At 37.7% G+C, this 15,793-nt stretch overlaps 2 protein-coding genes across 5 annotated transcripts in view; both read right to left on the reverse strand.

Annotated features, from left to right (window-relative positions):
• Positions 1-6,145, reverse strand: part of LOC119493198 (rho guanine nucleotide exchange factor 28-like) — a 48,434-nt gene extending 42,289 nt beyond the window's left edge. For all 3 annotated transcript variants that reach the window (XM_037778345.1, XM_037778344.1, XM_037778343.1), the window contains exons 1-2: positions 5,900-6,145; positions 3,808-3,851 (exon numbers count right to left, since the gene is read on the reverse strand). In XM_037778345.1, the coding sequence (XP_037634273.1) occupies positions 3,808-3,840 (33 nt within the window). In that variant the 5' untranslated portion in view covers positions 3,841-3,851; positions 5,900-6,145. The remainder of the gene's footprint in view (positions 1-3,807; positions 3,852-5,899) is intronic.
• A 2,255-nt stretch (positions 6,146-8,400) lies between these two features.
• utp15 (UTP15 small subunit processome component) lies at positions 8,401-15,637 on the reverse strand. 2 transcript variants are annotated; one of them, XM_037777538.1, is made up of 12 exons: positions 15,422-15,637; positions 14,296-14,412; positions 14,096-14,188; positions 13,766-13,950; positions 13,342-13,520; positions 12,180-12,305; positions 11,281-11,416; positions 11,080-11,164; positions 9,936-10,091; positions 9,631-9,732; positions 9,280-9,413; positions 8,401-9,132 (listed from the first exon to the last, which is right to left on the reverse strand). In XM_037777538.1, the coding sequence occupies exons 2-12, from the start codon at positions 14,383-14,385 to the stop codon at positions 8,832-8,834; spliced, it is 1,587 nt and encodes a 528-aa protein (XP_037633466.1). In that variant the 5' UTR covers positions 14,386-14,412; positions 15,422-15,637; the 3' UTR covers positions 8,401-8,831. The 2 variants fall into 2 exon arrangements, with proteins under 2 accessions (XP_037633466.1, XP_037633467.1); XM_037777539.1 differs by having other exon boundaries at positions 15,326-15,592.
• Positions 15,638-15,793: the final 156 nt, after the last annotated feature.

Consider the following 15,793-nt stretch of genomic DNA (forward strand, 5'->3'; position numbering starts at 1 on the left):
GAAGATGCTAGAGAGCAAATCATATCTCTATTCCTAAAGATACAGGCTCATTTCAGACTCAATTCTAATGCAGTGTTCTACATTTCTGTAAAGTACGCCAAATCCCCAGACGGCATGCCTCTCGAGAGTACAATAAAACATTCACCCTCAATAAAAACAGGAATGTCTTAGTGTCTACTGCAAAGACCTGCCCTGATCCCAACAGGCCAGAAGACTTTAGACCTCTGATCTGAGGCAGGAGAAAGTGAAATAGGGCAGAACAGTCACACTGATACGTAGGCTCATTAGTAGCCTTTAAAGAACGTTGTGCAGGTCAGATGTGGGTGTGACAGCATGTTATGTGACAGCCTCACTACATCCTCACTTAAGAGGCATCGTTTGAGCTGTTCAAATTCTAGGTCATTGATTTATGTAGGGCTGGGCTGGGGACTATTTGAAGTGTTTTGATGCATGAACCACAGCACCTACGTTTTGATACCAGTACCAAAATTATTCTTTTTTTAAATACTTTATCGTTGTTTTTTTGTTGTTTTGTTTTTTTAGAAAAATAGGAAAACATACTCGAACTTAAATAAAAAGGTGTAAAATTTTGATTTTAGTATGGAACTATGTAAACAAAGAATAAGTAAAAAGGTTACCGAATCTAGCCAGACATTCAATCCCTGCTTTTGGTATTGACATTTTCACGCTCTGGGTTAACAAACAAGTATTGAGGTTCGACACCCAGCCTTATATCATGCAAAAAAATGGTACATGGAGATCCACTGAGCTATCAAAACTACGGAACTTGGGGAAAATGTAATTAGCACATAGGCATATTTGTGTGATTAGTTTAACAAAATACTATGTAGCAAAATCGCTTAATAACAACATTTTGAATACAACTAAAACACAATTTGTAAATACTGATAGATTTGCACACCAATTATCTCCCATTAGAAGGATTTTTATTGCTGTGAGCTTTCAAGCACCAGGTTCTTCCTCCGATAAGTGTAGAGTCGCCATCTTAAATGCCTGTCATGCGTACACAAGCACATGTGACATACCACACCTGTAGTCCATAATATTAATAAGAAGACCACGATGACGTCCGCAAATGTCTTGTTTTGTCAACAACTCAAAGATATTCAGTTTACTGTCTTAAAATATTCACATTTAAGAAGCTAGAATCAGAGTATTTTGACTTATTTTCTTAAAAAAAAATTACTCAAACCGATTATCAAAATACTTGGCGATTAATTAACAGTTGACAACTAATGGATTAATCGTTGCAGCTCTAGACTCAACCCAAGCTGTGGGCCGTAAAAACCAAAACAATTAGCTAGCAGAGGCTTAAAAGCTTCGTATCGCCGAGGAGAAACTCAGTGTTGGGTAATAATTATCTGTGAGTTTGTCACAATGAGTGACCCCTTTCACACAGAGTCATTTAGCCCACTGTCAATATAAAAAATATATTGATTGGTGCAGAATTAAACATTTCTGGACCCATGCTGTTGTTTGGTTGTTAACTTTTTACTGTGCATCAACGGATCCACTGGTGTTTAGACATCTAATGCAACTGTAACTGAGTTTGAAGGAAGATCTCTTGCAATTTAAATATCAAGACTAAACATCCGCTTTTAGTTTCCCTCAGAATAAAAACAACTCTCAGGGCCACCAGCCTGCTTTCTAGAGCTGCCACTTTCCAACAACATCCACCAGTTGCAGAAGAAGAAATCTATTGTAGAAGACAGCAATTTGTCCACCTACAGTGGCCTCAATAGACCAGACAGCAATGCAGCCATAAGACACACTGTGTGGGTTATTCTGGGAAACACATCAGAGCCAGGAGTCGAGGAGACAGGTTGAAGGAAAGAAGGTACACCAAAAAAATGTAAATCATAAGGCTTAAATTGAAATGCAATGAACACGTCAGATTAGTGTTGGATGGTGTAACAGAGTGAGGATGGTTTTTATTTCAAGTTGTCTCTCTCTCTTTTTCCATCAGAGAGAGAGACACCTCAACAGCTGACCTAATTTCATTCATTTCAAATTCATGATATAAAGCTGAGAGGATTTTCTCTTTACTTCTCTCACTGTCTCAGACGGAGGCACTGTGAGTCTCCACGTCTCTCTGTCTCACCTAATCCCACCTTCAGGTTCATTTATCCATTTCTTTATCCTTAGTCGTCTATTCTTTGACAGAGAGAGCAACAGTTGCCCTCACATCTGTGTGATTGACCAGATGTTGACCAGATGTTGACCACAAATTAATAAACTTTGTTTTTTTTTTTACCAAAAATACCTGCAAACTAATTCCCATTAAACTCAGTTGTACTTTATGTTTAGGGCCAGTTATTAAATGTTAACAGGCTAAGAATTAGAACTGTATGATTAAACGATTAGTTGTCAACTATTAAATTAATTGCCAACTATTTTGATAATTGATTAATTGGTTTGAGTCAATTTTTTAAAGAAAAAAAAGTCATAATTCTCTGATTCCAGTTTCTTAAATGTGAATATGTTCCGATTTCTTTACTCCTCTATGACAGTAAACTGAATATCTTTGAGTTGTGGACAAAACAAGACAGTTGAGGACGTCACCTTGGGCTTTGGGAAACACTGATCGACATTTTTCCCCATTTCCTGACATTTTATAGACCAAACAACTAACCAATTAATCAAGAAAATACTCAACAGATTAATCGAAAATTAAAATAATCGTTAGCTGCAGCCCTACTAAGAATGTTAGCGTTGTCATTGTAAGCATCTTAGTAAGCCGATTAGTACGCCGATGCTCCAAGCCTGGCTATAGACTAGTCTTATGAAAACATTGATCAACTTTCTTCAGTTTTACTACTTTCTGCTTTTAAAATTGAGTTGTTGCATAAATGCATTCATTCATTTATTTGTGGGCCTCTATAGAAAGCAAGCACAGTATCTGAGGTGTTTCATTACATGGGCATCCACATTAAACGTTTGGTAACCTTAAAGTAACCTTGGGTAAAAGGAAAACAGCAGTAATGTCAGATTAGAAAGGATTGAATTGACTGAATACAGTGTGAGCAATGTACCCCTTTGATCTCCAGAGAATTAGCTCTCATTAATGTTTGCGTTCGTTGTTAAGATCCCAAACTGAAAAAAAAATATTTAACCGCCCTATTTCACTCCAGTTTAACCTCACAGACAACACACCCATTCAAAGGTTCACCACGAGCCGAGACATCGCAAATCAAACTGATAGCAAATACAAGTTCCTTTCCAACTCTGAGTGAGTAAAATGCAAATAAAAAACATCACCAGTGTGAATGAATCACAGAGTTACTGATTTGCTAGTTATACACACAGATTGTCACTGTTGTGCTGATGGATAAGGTCACTTTCTTTTCCTATGAAACTATGATTCAGTGCTCAAATAATCAAGATGTTTCATTCAAAGGCCATTAAAGTCCCTGTTTGATCAAAGTCCAAAACATCAGTCTCCTGTCATCACGGCGCCCTCGTCGACCCTGGTTGCAAATCTCATTTAAAAAAAAACGAGTGACTTTAGTGAACTTGATTAAATTACATGTATTGTGTGGTGATGCATGAACAGAAAACAGTTGTATCAGATACAACATTTGATGCAATTCCATTAAACATAATGGTTTAGTCATGAGCAGAGCACAACAACTCGGCCACAGACTTTCAGTTTTTATAGCCTAAATGAGGCTGCTGATCTCTCGCTGCATTCCAAACTCAATTTGCAGAGATTTTCCAGAGGGACAACCCAACTCTTGAGATTAATTGGAGAAAAACTTGACTGCAAACTGGAGCACATATACTCACATACAGAGGCACTTTCCTCCTGCTCAGCTCCATCTGCGCAGCAACTGCAGGCAACGTTAACAAAACAGACATTTGAGAGACAAAAACCTCACACTCAAGTGACTCCTCCTTACTTCTTTTTGGTTATTCTTGCCTGCTCCCCTGATCCTGAAGAGATTATAAAACCCCCACCATGTGTGCCAAGCAGAGTCAGCAGATGAGACAGGATCATCATCTTTTCATCTCAAAGTATGTTAATGATTTTAATGATGATGTGTTCTACCTTGGTGTGTAGAGACAGTACCAGAACACCTAATCTGATTAGCAGGCAGTGTGTGTGGAGCCTATTCCTGTATGTATAAATGTGTGTGTGTGTGTGTGTGTGTGTGTGTGAGCTAAAGTAGGAAATCGATTGAGTTTCAGTGCTGCAGGGTTCAGATCTGTTCTCCATCAGTGGCCACTTCTTAAACTGGACACAACAGCAACCATTTTTTCAAGAAATTGCTTCCAGTACAGTCACAATATATTATTTACATTTATATATATTCATAATAAAACAAATAATACAGTGAGCAAAAAGGCAAAGCATGAACAAACCAAGAGGAGTTTTTAAAAGTGTAGCTTAACCGTTACTGAGGTCGTAGTTTTGGAGCCAAAAAGGAAAGATTAAAGGTTAGTGCTCAGCTACAATCTGTAATGTTAAAAAGCTCGGACCAAGCCATAGCCATATTAAGTCAATTACAAAGACAGCCTTCTATCACCTGAAGAATATAGCAAGAATTAGGGGACTGATGTCACAGCAGGATATGGAAAAACTAGTCCATGCATTTATCTTCAGCCGACTTGACTACTGTAACGACGTCTTTACTGGTCTTCCTAAATAATGGATCAGACAGCAGCAGCTGATTCAGAACGCTGCTGCTGCTAGAGTCCTCACTAAGACCAAGAAAGTGGATCATATCAGTCCAGTTCTGGGGTCTCTACACAGGCTCCCTGTCTCTCAGAGAATTGATTTCAAAATACTCCTGCTGGTTTATAAAGCACTAAATGGTTTAGGGCCAAAATACATTTCTGGTCTTCTGCTATGTTCTGAACCATCCAGACCTCTCAGGTCATCTGGATCAGGTCTGCTTAGTGTCCCCAGAGTCAGAACTAAACAACAAGCTCCCAGAAACCTGCAGGACCAACTCCAACTCTGAGTTCTTTTAAATCAAAGCTTCAAACTTTCCTGTTTGCTGCTGCCTTTTATTAAACCAGATAATGATCTTATACTGCACTAGAGCTTTTACTCTTATGTGTTATATTCTATTTTAGCTTCTATCCTATAGCTTTTATTTTTAGCTTGTTTTTATTTTCTAATATTTAATGTTTTTATAACTGTTTTAATTTTGTCTTAATGATCTTTTGCACTTTGTCACAATGTTCTTGAATGTTTATGTAAAGCACTTTGAATTGCCCTGTTGCTGAAATGTGCTCTACAAATAAAGCTGCCTTGCCTTACTGTAAGCTAGCTTTATGACACACAGTTGGGATATCAATGTCACTATATTGCATATTTAATAGCCTATTTAATACCACAAACACGACAGTTTAGCTTGAGAAACATTTGTGCTTTTTTGTTTAAATTAATTAAACTCATATTTTGTTGACCTATTTAGCTGTCAACATATATTCATAATAAAACACATATTACAGTGAGCAAAAAGGCAAAGTATGAACAAACCAAAGAGTAAGAAATATAAACAGAAGTGTTACACTAGAAGTATAAAATATAAAAATAGATGTAATATAAACAGAGGTAATTGCACATTGTAATTAATACAATGTAAACAAAGGTAGTTGCACTTGAGGTGTATATTGCATCAAAGGATATATTGCACATACAAATGTATTTCACATTCAGTGTATAAATATTGCACAGATGTATTGCATATTTATCAGCCTATTTAATACCACAAACACGACAGTTTAGCTTGAGAAACATTTGTGCTTTTTTCTTAAAATGAATTAAACTCATATTTTGTTGACCTATTTAGCTGTCAACATATATTCATAATAAAACAATTATTACAGTGAGCAAAGGCGTATAAAAGGGTTCATATTATAGACGTACCTTCCTTCACAGGAGCTCAAACTCCAGCAGAAGAAACTCGACAGTTTAGCTTAAATTGAGCAACAAAAAGAGCCCTTAACTCGGATACATCCTCCTTGTTTTGTAGCTATCTGCTGATTCAAGTGTCGGTGTGTTTTAAAGCTACAAGTTGAGAAATGGCGTTGAGTCGGTGTCGCTGCTGTTTCCAGAGTGATCTGCTGCTGCAGCCTCCAGACTGACACAGCATCCTCTCTCTCTCTCTCCTCTCTCTGTCAGTGTTGATGCTTTCTGTCTTCCGTCTGCTCAAATGCAAATTCCTCCTTATAATAAAGTGAACCGTTTATGTGATGTTGCAGCGACATCTAGTGGACGGCGATAGAACTGCGGCTAGTGCAAATTAACGGATGGTGTCTAGAAGGTAACTCTCGCGATATTGTTTTGGTTAGGTCAGGTTAGATCTCGAATAGTTAAGGTTTGTATTTTTTATATATACTTTATTTTTTCCCTTTTTTCAAGGTTGTTTTCATATATGCAATTTACAGTTGGTAATTACAATAGTTCATAAACCATTTTTTAAGTAGATGAGCTTATAGACAAACGACTTCAACATTCAAAATTGAAATAAAATTAAGAAAAGAAATAATAATAATAATAATAATAATAATAATAATAATAATAATAATAATAATAATAATAATAATAATAATAATAATTATAAAAATAAAGAATTAAGCTAAAAAATTTAAAAAAAAAAAAAAACACATAACAAAAACAAACAAAAAATAATATTACAAAAATACGAGAGTAATAAAAAATTAAATCAACAAATAAGTTAATAGAAAATAAAAAGGGGGGAATGGAGTGGAGGGGGAGGAGCGCAAATATATAGTCATATAATTTACATGGGCACACACATGCATCCTCCTTCACGTCCGGTCACCTACAAGCATATGTATATGTGCATGCGTGTTAACCCATGTAACTATATTTTTCCTTCTGTTAGACTCCATCTCTTTTCAAAAACATCCTCCATATTCCTTATTTTGTGAGTTCCCTTTTCCATGACTTTTACTTCTTGAATTACACTTTCAATTTTATAAAATCTGGGGGTTTAGTTTTTTCCACCCTTTTGTTATTTGCTTCAGACCTGTGATTCGGAGTATTCTAAATAAGTAACGTTCATCTTTACCAAGACCAATTGGAGGTTTCCCTGACTATGATATGTTCTGCTTTTAAATACAAAGGTTTTTTGAAAATATCTTCTATGAACTTAAATATTCTAACCAAAACAGATTTAATACACTACATGTGTAAAAAATGTGTAAATGATTTGCGTTACTTTCACCACAGTTTCTCCAGCACTGAGCGCTTGGTCTTCTTTTTATATTTAGAAGTTATTTCAGGTGTCAAGAAGTATCTCATATTTATCTTCCAAGGGAATTCTCTCCAGAACAAGGAACTGGTTGTTTTATGTATTTCACTCGACATCCGTTTCCATTCTTCATCAGTTATTTGTGTTCCCAACACTTCCTCCCATTTTGTCTTTGAATTCATTGTTTCTTCTTTCCCTTGTAAGATTTTATATACTTTACCTATAGTATTTGAGTTTGCCATTATAATTGGTTAAAATATATTTCAACAGGGGAATAGTTATGGTTAAGCATTGACTTCGACTGGTTAAGGTTAAGTCAGGGGTCAGCAACCTGAGGCTCCGGAGCCATGCCGCTCTTTAGCCCCTCTCCAGTGGCTCCTTGTGGATCTTTTTTTTTTTTTTTTTATTAATGGAAAAGAGTATCTGTTTTTTTGTTTTTTGTTTATGTTTTAATTTTTATTTATCATTGTTGTAGGTCTACAGTACGACGGAGTATTAGGGCCACATTGAGGAAAAAAAATAAATCTGAGATTTCGAGAATAAAGTCATAATATTACAAGAATAAAGTCATAGGTTTATGAGAAAAAAAGTTGTAATATGAGAATAAAGTCATAAAATAAAGTAGTAATTTTACGTGTTATTTTCTTTTTTTCTCGTAAAGTTATGACCTTATCCTCGTAACATTCCGACTTTTTTCTCGTAATATGACTTTATTCTCGTAATCTCAGATGTTTTTTCCCTCAATGTGGCCCTAATACTCCGTAGTACATTTGCTCTTTGGCCCTAAATGCATTAGACTTATATACTATATACTTAAACTGTGTCACCTTCACCAAAATGCTCAAATGTTTTGCGGCTCCAGACAGATTTTTTTTATTTATTGTTTTTGCCTAAAATGGCTCTTTTGATAGTAAAGGTTGCTGACCCCTGGGTTAGGCCATCCTATGCCAATACCTTGTATGGTTATGGTAAGAAAAGGTCGTTGGACAGAAAGTCTCGCGAGAGTTTGCAAGAATTCGCAATTTGTGGGTTGCCTTCTACACACGACCAAAGAAAAGGGTAATAATATCCACATGTTGAAATCTGCTTTATCATCAGCGATTTGAGCCAATTCTTCAAACTATTTCAACACAATTATGATTAGTCAGTGTCAATATTACAAAGATTTATTAATATCTGCTTATAAAACATTTGCCAATGTCAAATATTATGAAAAAATAAAGCAGACATTAACAGTTAAATCATTCAGACACAAAATGTGCACACATACCACATTTACATCTGAAGGTGTAATTACAAGACTTCCAATAAAAACAACACTTTCCATTCACACACTCAGAGATTGTTCATACAGTACAACGCATGTTCTCTTTGTTGCCGGTTGTGTTTTCAGTCACGCTGAGTTAAAACACCAGAGTGAACCCATGGGTGTGTCAGTCTCTTAAAACCTGTAACAAAATGTTTCTGTTTGGTGACATGTGGCCTGTCATGTCAGGAAATGTGTGTCAAAATGAGTTTTTTTAGAGTTGAAAAGGCACTCTAACCCAGTCTAAAGCAGTTTGTCCTCCTTCCCTACAAGACTCAGGATGCTTGAAGCTGTGGTCTTGAGGTACTCGCTTCTCCCAGAGCCAGGCCGTTAGCCCTGCTGATGCCAGGGCATGGCACCTCCTTCCTCGGGAGGGAGGAGGCGAACAACGTGTCCAACATGCCCAGCACCTCCAGGAGGTCTTGCTGGTAGTCGATCTCTCTCTCCAGCAGCTCCTGCAGACGCAGCAGCTGTCGGTCCACGACTGGCGACTGGCCGATTACCGACCGATAGATGTCCAGGATCATCTCGGCAGCCGTTACGAGGACAGGAGTGAACCTGGTGTCAACCACGTTCCTGGAGAAGAAACATAAAAAAAATGAAGTATTCATGCTGCAAAAACATTTCTGCATGATTTGATGTACAAGCTACCAAATGAAATGCATCCAGTCACGCCTTATTTCAACAGTCTACTTGAGCAATGATGTTTTATCTGCTTCTTACCCTATGAGGAAGTTGAGCAGCCGAACGAGCCCCTGTTCATCCCTTCCTGCCAGAGCGTTCTTCAACGTTCCTCTTCGATCCAGCTCCTTTATAACAGCAACTGTGATCTCTGGCTTCCTCTGTCTTGCCCATGTCTATAAATATAATTGAATGTACTTTATTAATTAAAGTAAGTAACACATTTTTGCCATGTTTTTTGTACAACTCACAACAGGAGAGCAGCATATGTCACTCCCTTTTTATTGCAAATTGGAAAAAAAGGACAACTCTAAAACTAGAACTAACCTCAAGAAAAATGATACCAAATTATTTGACTGTGTTGCTAATGTTATGAATACATAAAATGTATACCTCCAGAGCTGTATCCAAAGCCTTCGACACATTAAATTTCTTCAGCTGCTTGTCGTATTTGGCCAAATGCTGTTTCACTGGCTTGCTGACGAGATAATCATCCTGGAAAAAAGATGGAGAACGAAAGAAATGAATTAACAATGTTGAGAAAGTAAAGCCTCATATAATAACTCAGTGGGCAGAAATAATTGTCAGTTTGACCTTGTCTTTTGTTTGATTCAGTCAGCACATCACTTAGGGAATAATCACATCATGTCTCAGGCTGTTGACCTCAGATACTGCATGTTAACTAAATGTAAACATACCTGTTTAGGGACGTAGTTCTTCCCCTTCACAAAAACACGGTACGTCGGTCGCCGCCTCTGTTGGCCGGAGACTTCCTTTGACTCTTCAAGGCTTTTCCTGTGTTTGATATTCAGGATACTGTTGGTCATACCCACGACAATGGACTCATCGTCCGGCTGAGGAGAAAGACATATTTATAGTTTTACTGTCAAGAATTCCATAAAAAAAAAAAAGGGACAAAATTGACTTTACTTCACTTTCATGACCAGACGTTTAAAAGTCTGTGAAATAGTTTAAAGGTTGTCAGAATTCTTGAGATCATCATGAAGTTCAGTCGATGGATCACTCAAGAGATCATCATTCAACGGTTCCTTTAATACACAAGAAGTCCAGAAGACATAATCACCTCCTGCGGCCTGATATTGGTATAAACCGTGGTTACAGCTGGGAAAGCATATCTTTTTAGTAGTGCATGTTTCTAATAGGGATGCACTGATATCCGATATCAGGCAGACACGGACTCAATTAGCTGGATCGGGTATCTGTGACAATGGGGCCGATCTGTTCAATTCAATGTTTCTACACTATATACATTATATACTGGAATTTAAATTCCCGTTTAAGTTTTGACCAATTTGTTGCTGCATTAAAAAAGGTTTATAGTCGAATTGTAATTCCTGTTAATTTAGAAGATTTTTACCAAGGTGCTACAAAGTTGCATTGGTGCATCCCTAAGTTGGTGATTGAAAGGTACAAATCCAAAAGCAATGAAAGCCCAAAGTAAACAAAAAAATGCCTTGTCAGATCACCCAGGTTGCACATTGTGTTCTGGAAACCCTACACCCTCATGCCAGCAGAGAGAAGGAGAGGATGTACTGTTTCATCTCTTATCGATTTAAATTTCTGGCAATACTAGATATTTCTGTCGGCTGCTGCAGAAACTGAATCTATCAGCTTGCAGTCTCTCAAATCACAGCCCCCTCTGATGGTGCATCTCAAATACATGCTAATTTTTTTAATATTTTTTTGCATGTTTATAGGCCACAGTCATTATCATAAATGTTGCTTCACTTATTTGAATGCATCTTTCTTCACTTAATTCATCTTCCGAACATGAAAAATGAATAATAAAACATGATAAAAGGGTTGAATGTAATTTCTTACAGCCAAAGCCAGACTGAGGATGGAGGCAGAGTAGTCAAAGTTGTGGACCACTTTATAGTTGGTGGTGTTGTACACCTTTACATGCCTGAAAGACAAACAGAGACTCTGCATTACATCAGGATCATATGAAGAAGACTTATGAAACAAGTATGCAACTGTCCTTATAAGACATGCATGCTGTAGATACACCTGTCCCCGTACCTGTCCAGAGAGGCTGACAGCAGCCTCTGTCCATTGCTGCTGAGACACAAAGAGGTGACAGTTTTGTGATGGTTCTTCAGAGACACCAGAGGCTGGCCTCCTTTTAGCAGGTCCCACACTTTCACATGGCGCCCCCCTAAACGGAGTGAAAAGATTGTTTTTAATGCCCTGGGTACACATCAGTAAATATAATGAAGCATGTGAGTATGAGTGAAGTCAGTTCAAAACTATTTCAGGTTGTTTTGTTCCGATTTAAGTCACAACCAAGTATAGACTGGACTTAAATGCTGTTGTCTTCCTGGTTTGACATGGCCCAGCCCGTCCAATTTTAAACATTTCCTACTTGTGTTTTTTCCTGCACAACAACCTGCGTCAACCTGAACAAGGCTGAGGAACCCTTAAATTAAAAAGACTAAACACTAGTAACATAATTTCGGTTTGGTCTGACAACAAGAAAGACATATTTATAGTTTTACGGTCTAGAATTCCATAAAAAAAAAGAAAAGGGACAAAATGTACATTACTCCACTTTCACGACCAGACGTTTAAAAGTCTGTTAAATAGTTTAAAGGTTGTCAGAATTCTTGAGATCATCACGAAATTCAGTCGATGGATCACTCAAGAGATCATCATTCAACGATTCCTTTAATACACAAGAAATCCAGAAGACATAATCACCTCCTGCGGCCTGATATTGGTATAAGCCGTGGTTACAGCTGGGAAAGCATATCTTTTTAGTAGTGCATGTTTCTAATAGGGATGCACTGATATCCGATATCAGGCAGATACGGACTCAAATAGCTGGATCGGGTATCTGTTACAATGGGGCACACACTTATACAAGGGGGCACATTTTCTGGATGTGCTGACTGAACATGATGATTATAACGGCTGCCTACCTGCAGAGACGAGGAGTCCCTCAGAAGGATAGAGAAGCAGACTTTCCACTGGCTGGCCGTGGTCCATGGTCATCACACTCTTATCCGCTCTGGCATCAAACAGTTTCAGTGTGTGGTCATAAGATCCTAGAATAAACATCCATTGTTAGTCACAAAAACAGACCAAGCTCCTTCATCCTGGTCTTCATCCTTCCATCTGCAGCAGCACTCCGTCTTTCACCCAGTTCAGACACAAGATTTGCGATAAGACAAGTTGAAACCTGCTACTTGCTACTACTTCTACCTCTGCGACTACTACTGACTTTGCATATGAATTATTCAATTACTCTAGGTATATGTTACTTACATGTCTGTATATGTATATCTTACTTACATATCTATATATACATATTTATAGTTTTACTGTCAAGAATTCCATTAAAAAAAAGGGACAAAATGTACATTACTTCACTTTCATGACCAGACGTTTAAAAGTCTGTAAAATAATTCAAAGGTTGTCAGAATTCTTGAGATCATCATGAAATTCAGTCGATGGATCACTCAAGAGATCATCATTCAACGATTCCTTAAATACACAAGAAGTCCAGAAGACATAATCACCTCCTGCGGCCTGATATTGGTATAAACCGTGGTTACAGCTGGGAAAGCATATCTTTTTAGTAGTGCATGTTTCTAATAGGGATGCACTGATATCCGATATCAGGCAGACACGGACTCAAATAGCTGGATCGGGTATCTGTGACAATGGGGCCGATCTGTTCAATTCAATTCTATGTTTCTACACTATAAACATTATATACTGGAATTTAAATTCCCGTTTAAGTTTTGACCAATTTGTTGCTGCATTAAAAAAGGTTTACAGTTGAATTGTAATTCCTGTTAATTTAGAAGATTTTTACCAAATCCGAATGTAATCTGTGTGTTCCTGGATATATATATATTTAAAGGTTAATTAAATAGAAAATAAAAAGTAAAAAAAACAAATGTTGGCAGATTTCGGCTGTTCCTGTTACATCAGTTTAATCTAAAAGCCACTGTGACAGATGACGTTCATTAGTGGCTACAAAAAGATCCAAAAATTCTGGCATACACCAAACATTGATGTTAAAGTAAATTCATAATCCTCCTAACACCCATTTTAAAAAATGTGCCTCCATCTCACCGGTGATGAAGAGATCTCTGTTGAGTTTGCTCGAGACGCCACAGCGAATGTAATCTGTGTGTTCCTGGTAGGTGTTGAGCTCAGTGGCATTTGGGATGTCCCAAAGCCGACAGGTGTAGTCGTCAGACCCTGTGAGGATCTGGTAGCGGTCTGAAGTGAAGTCTGTGACATGGACAGCCCTGAGCAGGAACACAATGAGAGAAAAAAATCAGTTTGCTTTCAGGACCAGACGTTTAAAAGTCTGTAAAACAGTTTAAAGGTTGTCAGAATTCTTGAGATCATCATGGAATTCAGTCGATGGATCACTCAAGAGATCATCATTCAACAATTCAAATTAAGCCTATTTTGTAACACTCATTCTTCAGGCCAGGACAGCAGCACAACTAAAACACCTTCAGACAGTGACATGTGGGATTATACCTACTTTGTGTGCCCTTTGAACATCCTGAGCGCCACCTTGCCGCTGACATCAAACAGCCGGACCATAGAGTCCTCACATCCCGCCACGAGCAGCTGGCCGTCTGACCTGAACCTCCCACAGTACGCAGTGTCCTTAAAGCGTGTGAATGTCTTCACAGGCTCCTGGGAGAACGGCCCGTAAATGTGGATCTGTAGAGAAACCAGAGTGAGAATGAGAGAATGCATACTGATACTCAGAGGACTGACTGGAAACATAATTATTTTATGGCGGTGAACACCGATTCATTTGAATAAACACAACTAAGCTGAAATCATAGTTGAGAAGCCAACGTACTCTTGTGAATGCTGTCACAGCAAAATTATGTGGAGCCACTGGGGAGAAGTCTATGTTTGTGATTGCTCCAAATTCTTTTATCTGGACTGGAGCCTGTGAGAGGAGAGACAGAGATGCATGGTTAAGATTGAGAAACGGCATTAAGGATGTTTTTTTTTTCACGGTAATGATTAAGACGGTATAGAGTAGAAGAGACTCACCTTGTAGTTTTTCCAGTACAGTGTGTCTTGTGTGACTTTCTCTCCAAGTTTAGGATAGACTTGGATCTTGGTGGGTTTGAATGAAGCCATTTCAGTGCTGGTCGTGAAATACTCTGTCTGGTGAGATACAGAAAACAAAAAACATGGATGTTAATACATAGAGAGAGATGTGACACCTGGGCTAGTTAACCTCTTAAACCCCACTGACCTGCAGGTAGATAAGATAAGATAAGATATTCCTTTATTAGTCCCGCAGTGGGGAAATTTGCAGCGTACACCAGCAAAGGGGATAGTGCAAAAAACAAGATGCATCAGCTAACAGTAAAAAAGAGCTAAACAAAGTGTAACAAAATATGAACCATTTAAATAGAAGGAAGTATAAAAATAGGAGCAGTATATACAGTATTGACAATAAAGAGACTATTAACAAAATTGCACAAGTGGAAAAATGATATTGCACAGTGAGAATGAATGAGGTACTTTTATACAAATCCATGATGTAAAGCCAAACAATGTTCAAACCCACACAAATGTATTTTTAATTTCTGTTGTCGATAAAACAAAAAACGTTGATTACGGTATTTCACTCAGTGTAAACATGATATAGCTTCAACAAGGAGCTGGAGCAAACATACACAGAATATGATTCTCTCAGGCAGAGTAGTAGGCAGGTGGTTTCTACCACCTTTCAGCTATTAAACGTGGCTGAACTGGATGGTAAGGGGTTAATAGCTTAGCCAAGATTGTCTTAATCCACAAGAAAACAGCCGGCAAAACAGAGGGCACCAAATCCAACGACAACATGGACTAAATGACAACAAAGTTCGCACTCAAACGTGTTAAACAGCATCACAACCCAGCAAACTCTGCAACTCGTGAAGGCTAAGCTAACAGCTTAACTGTTTCCAGACAGACGAGTTCTTCATTGAGGTTTATTATTACGTTTTAAGAGCTCAATAAAATAAAGTCTACAGTTAACCTTTACTTGATAGTTGAAGTTACACATAGTGATACTTATTAGAGAAGATACCTGATCCAACGTGTTCAGCTCAGCAGTGAGCTAGTTAGCATGCTGCTCTTTAGCCGACTCGCTTTTTCTATTAAACTACTTTCTGATGAGTCTCACCTTTAAATGAAGTCGTCCGGGAGTGCACACTTATTGTTTTAAGTATGATTTGTTGAAATTAGATGATTCCAAAGTCGGTTGGTGAAGTAAACCAGAAGTTTCACATTTTAAGGAGTTATCACGTTGCCTCTCTGGAGGACGCCATGACGACTAGAAACGTGACAACTTCCGGTATGGACGGCAAAACTTTATTGTTCACTGAAAGAAACATTTTCTTATTTTTTTACATTTATAACCTTATAATATTTATTTTTTATATATTTACATTTTTGAATAGGCCTATGTATTCATAAGCTTAATTAGTTGTATGTTTAAAAAATAAATCTACTTCCGTTTCAGGTGAAATCTGACTGATACGATCAATTATATTAA

Source organism: Sebastes umbrosus, chromosome 8 (genome assembly GCF_015220745.1).
Source record: "Sebastes umbrosus isolate fSebUmb1 chromosome 8, fSebUmb1.pri, whole genome shotgun sequence".
NCBI classification, from domain to species: Eukaryota; Metazoa; Chordata; class Actinopteri; order Perciformes; family Sebastidae; genus Sebastes; species Sebastes umbrosus.

Excerpts from the sequence above, each read along its gene's own strand:
- utp15 (XM_037777538.1), bottom strand. The coding sequence starts at position 14,385 with ATGGCTTCATTCAAACCCACCAAGATCCAAGTCTATCCTAAACTTGGA. Across the intron at positions 12,306-13,341 it reads CAGAGATCTCTTCATCACCG|GATCTTATGACCACACACTG; the intron begins GTGAGATGGAGG and ends TGTTTATTCTAG. Across the intron at positions 10,092-11,079 it reads TCCTCAGTCTGGCTTTGGCT|CCGGACGATGAGTCCATTGT; the intron begins GTAAGAAATTAC and ends CTTTCTCCTCAG.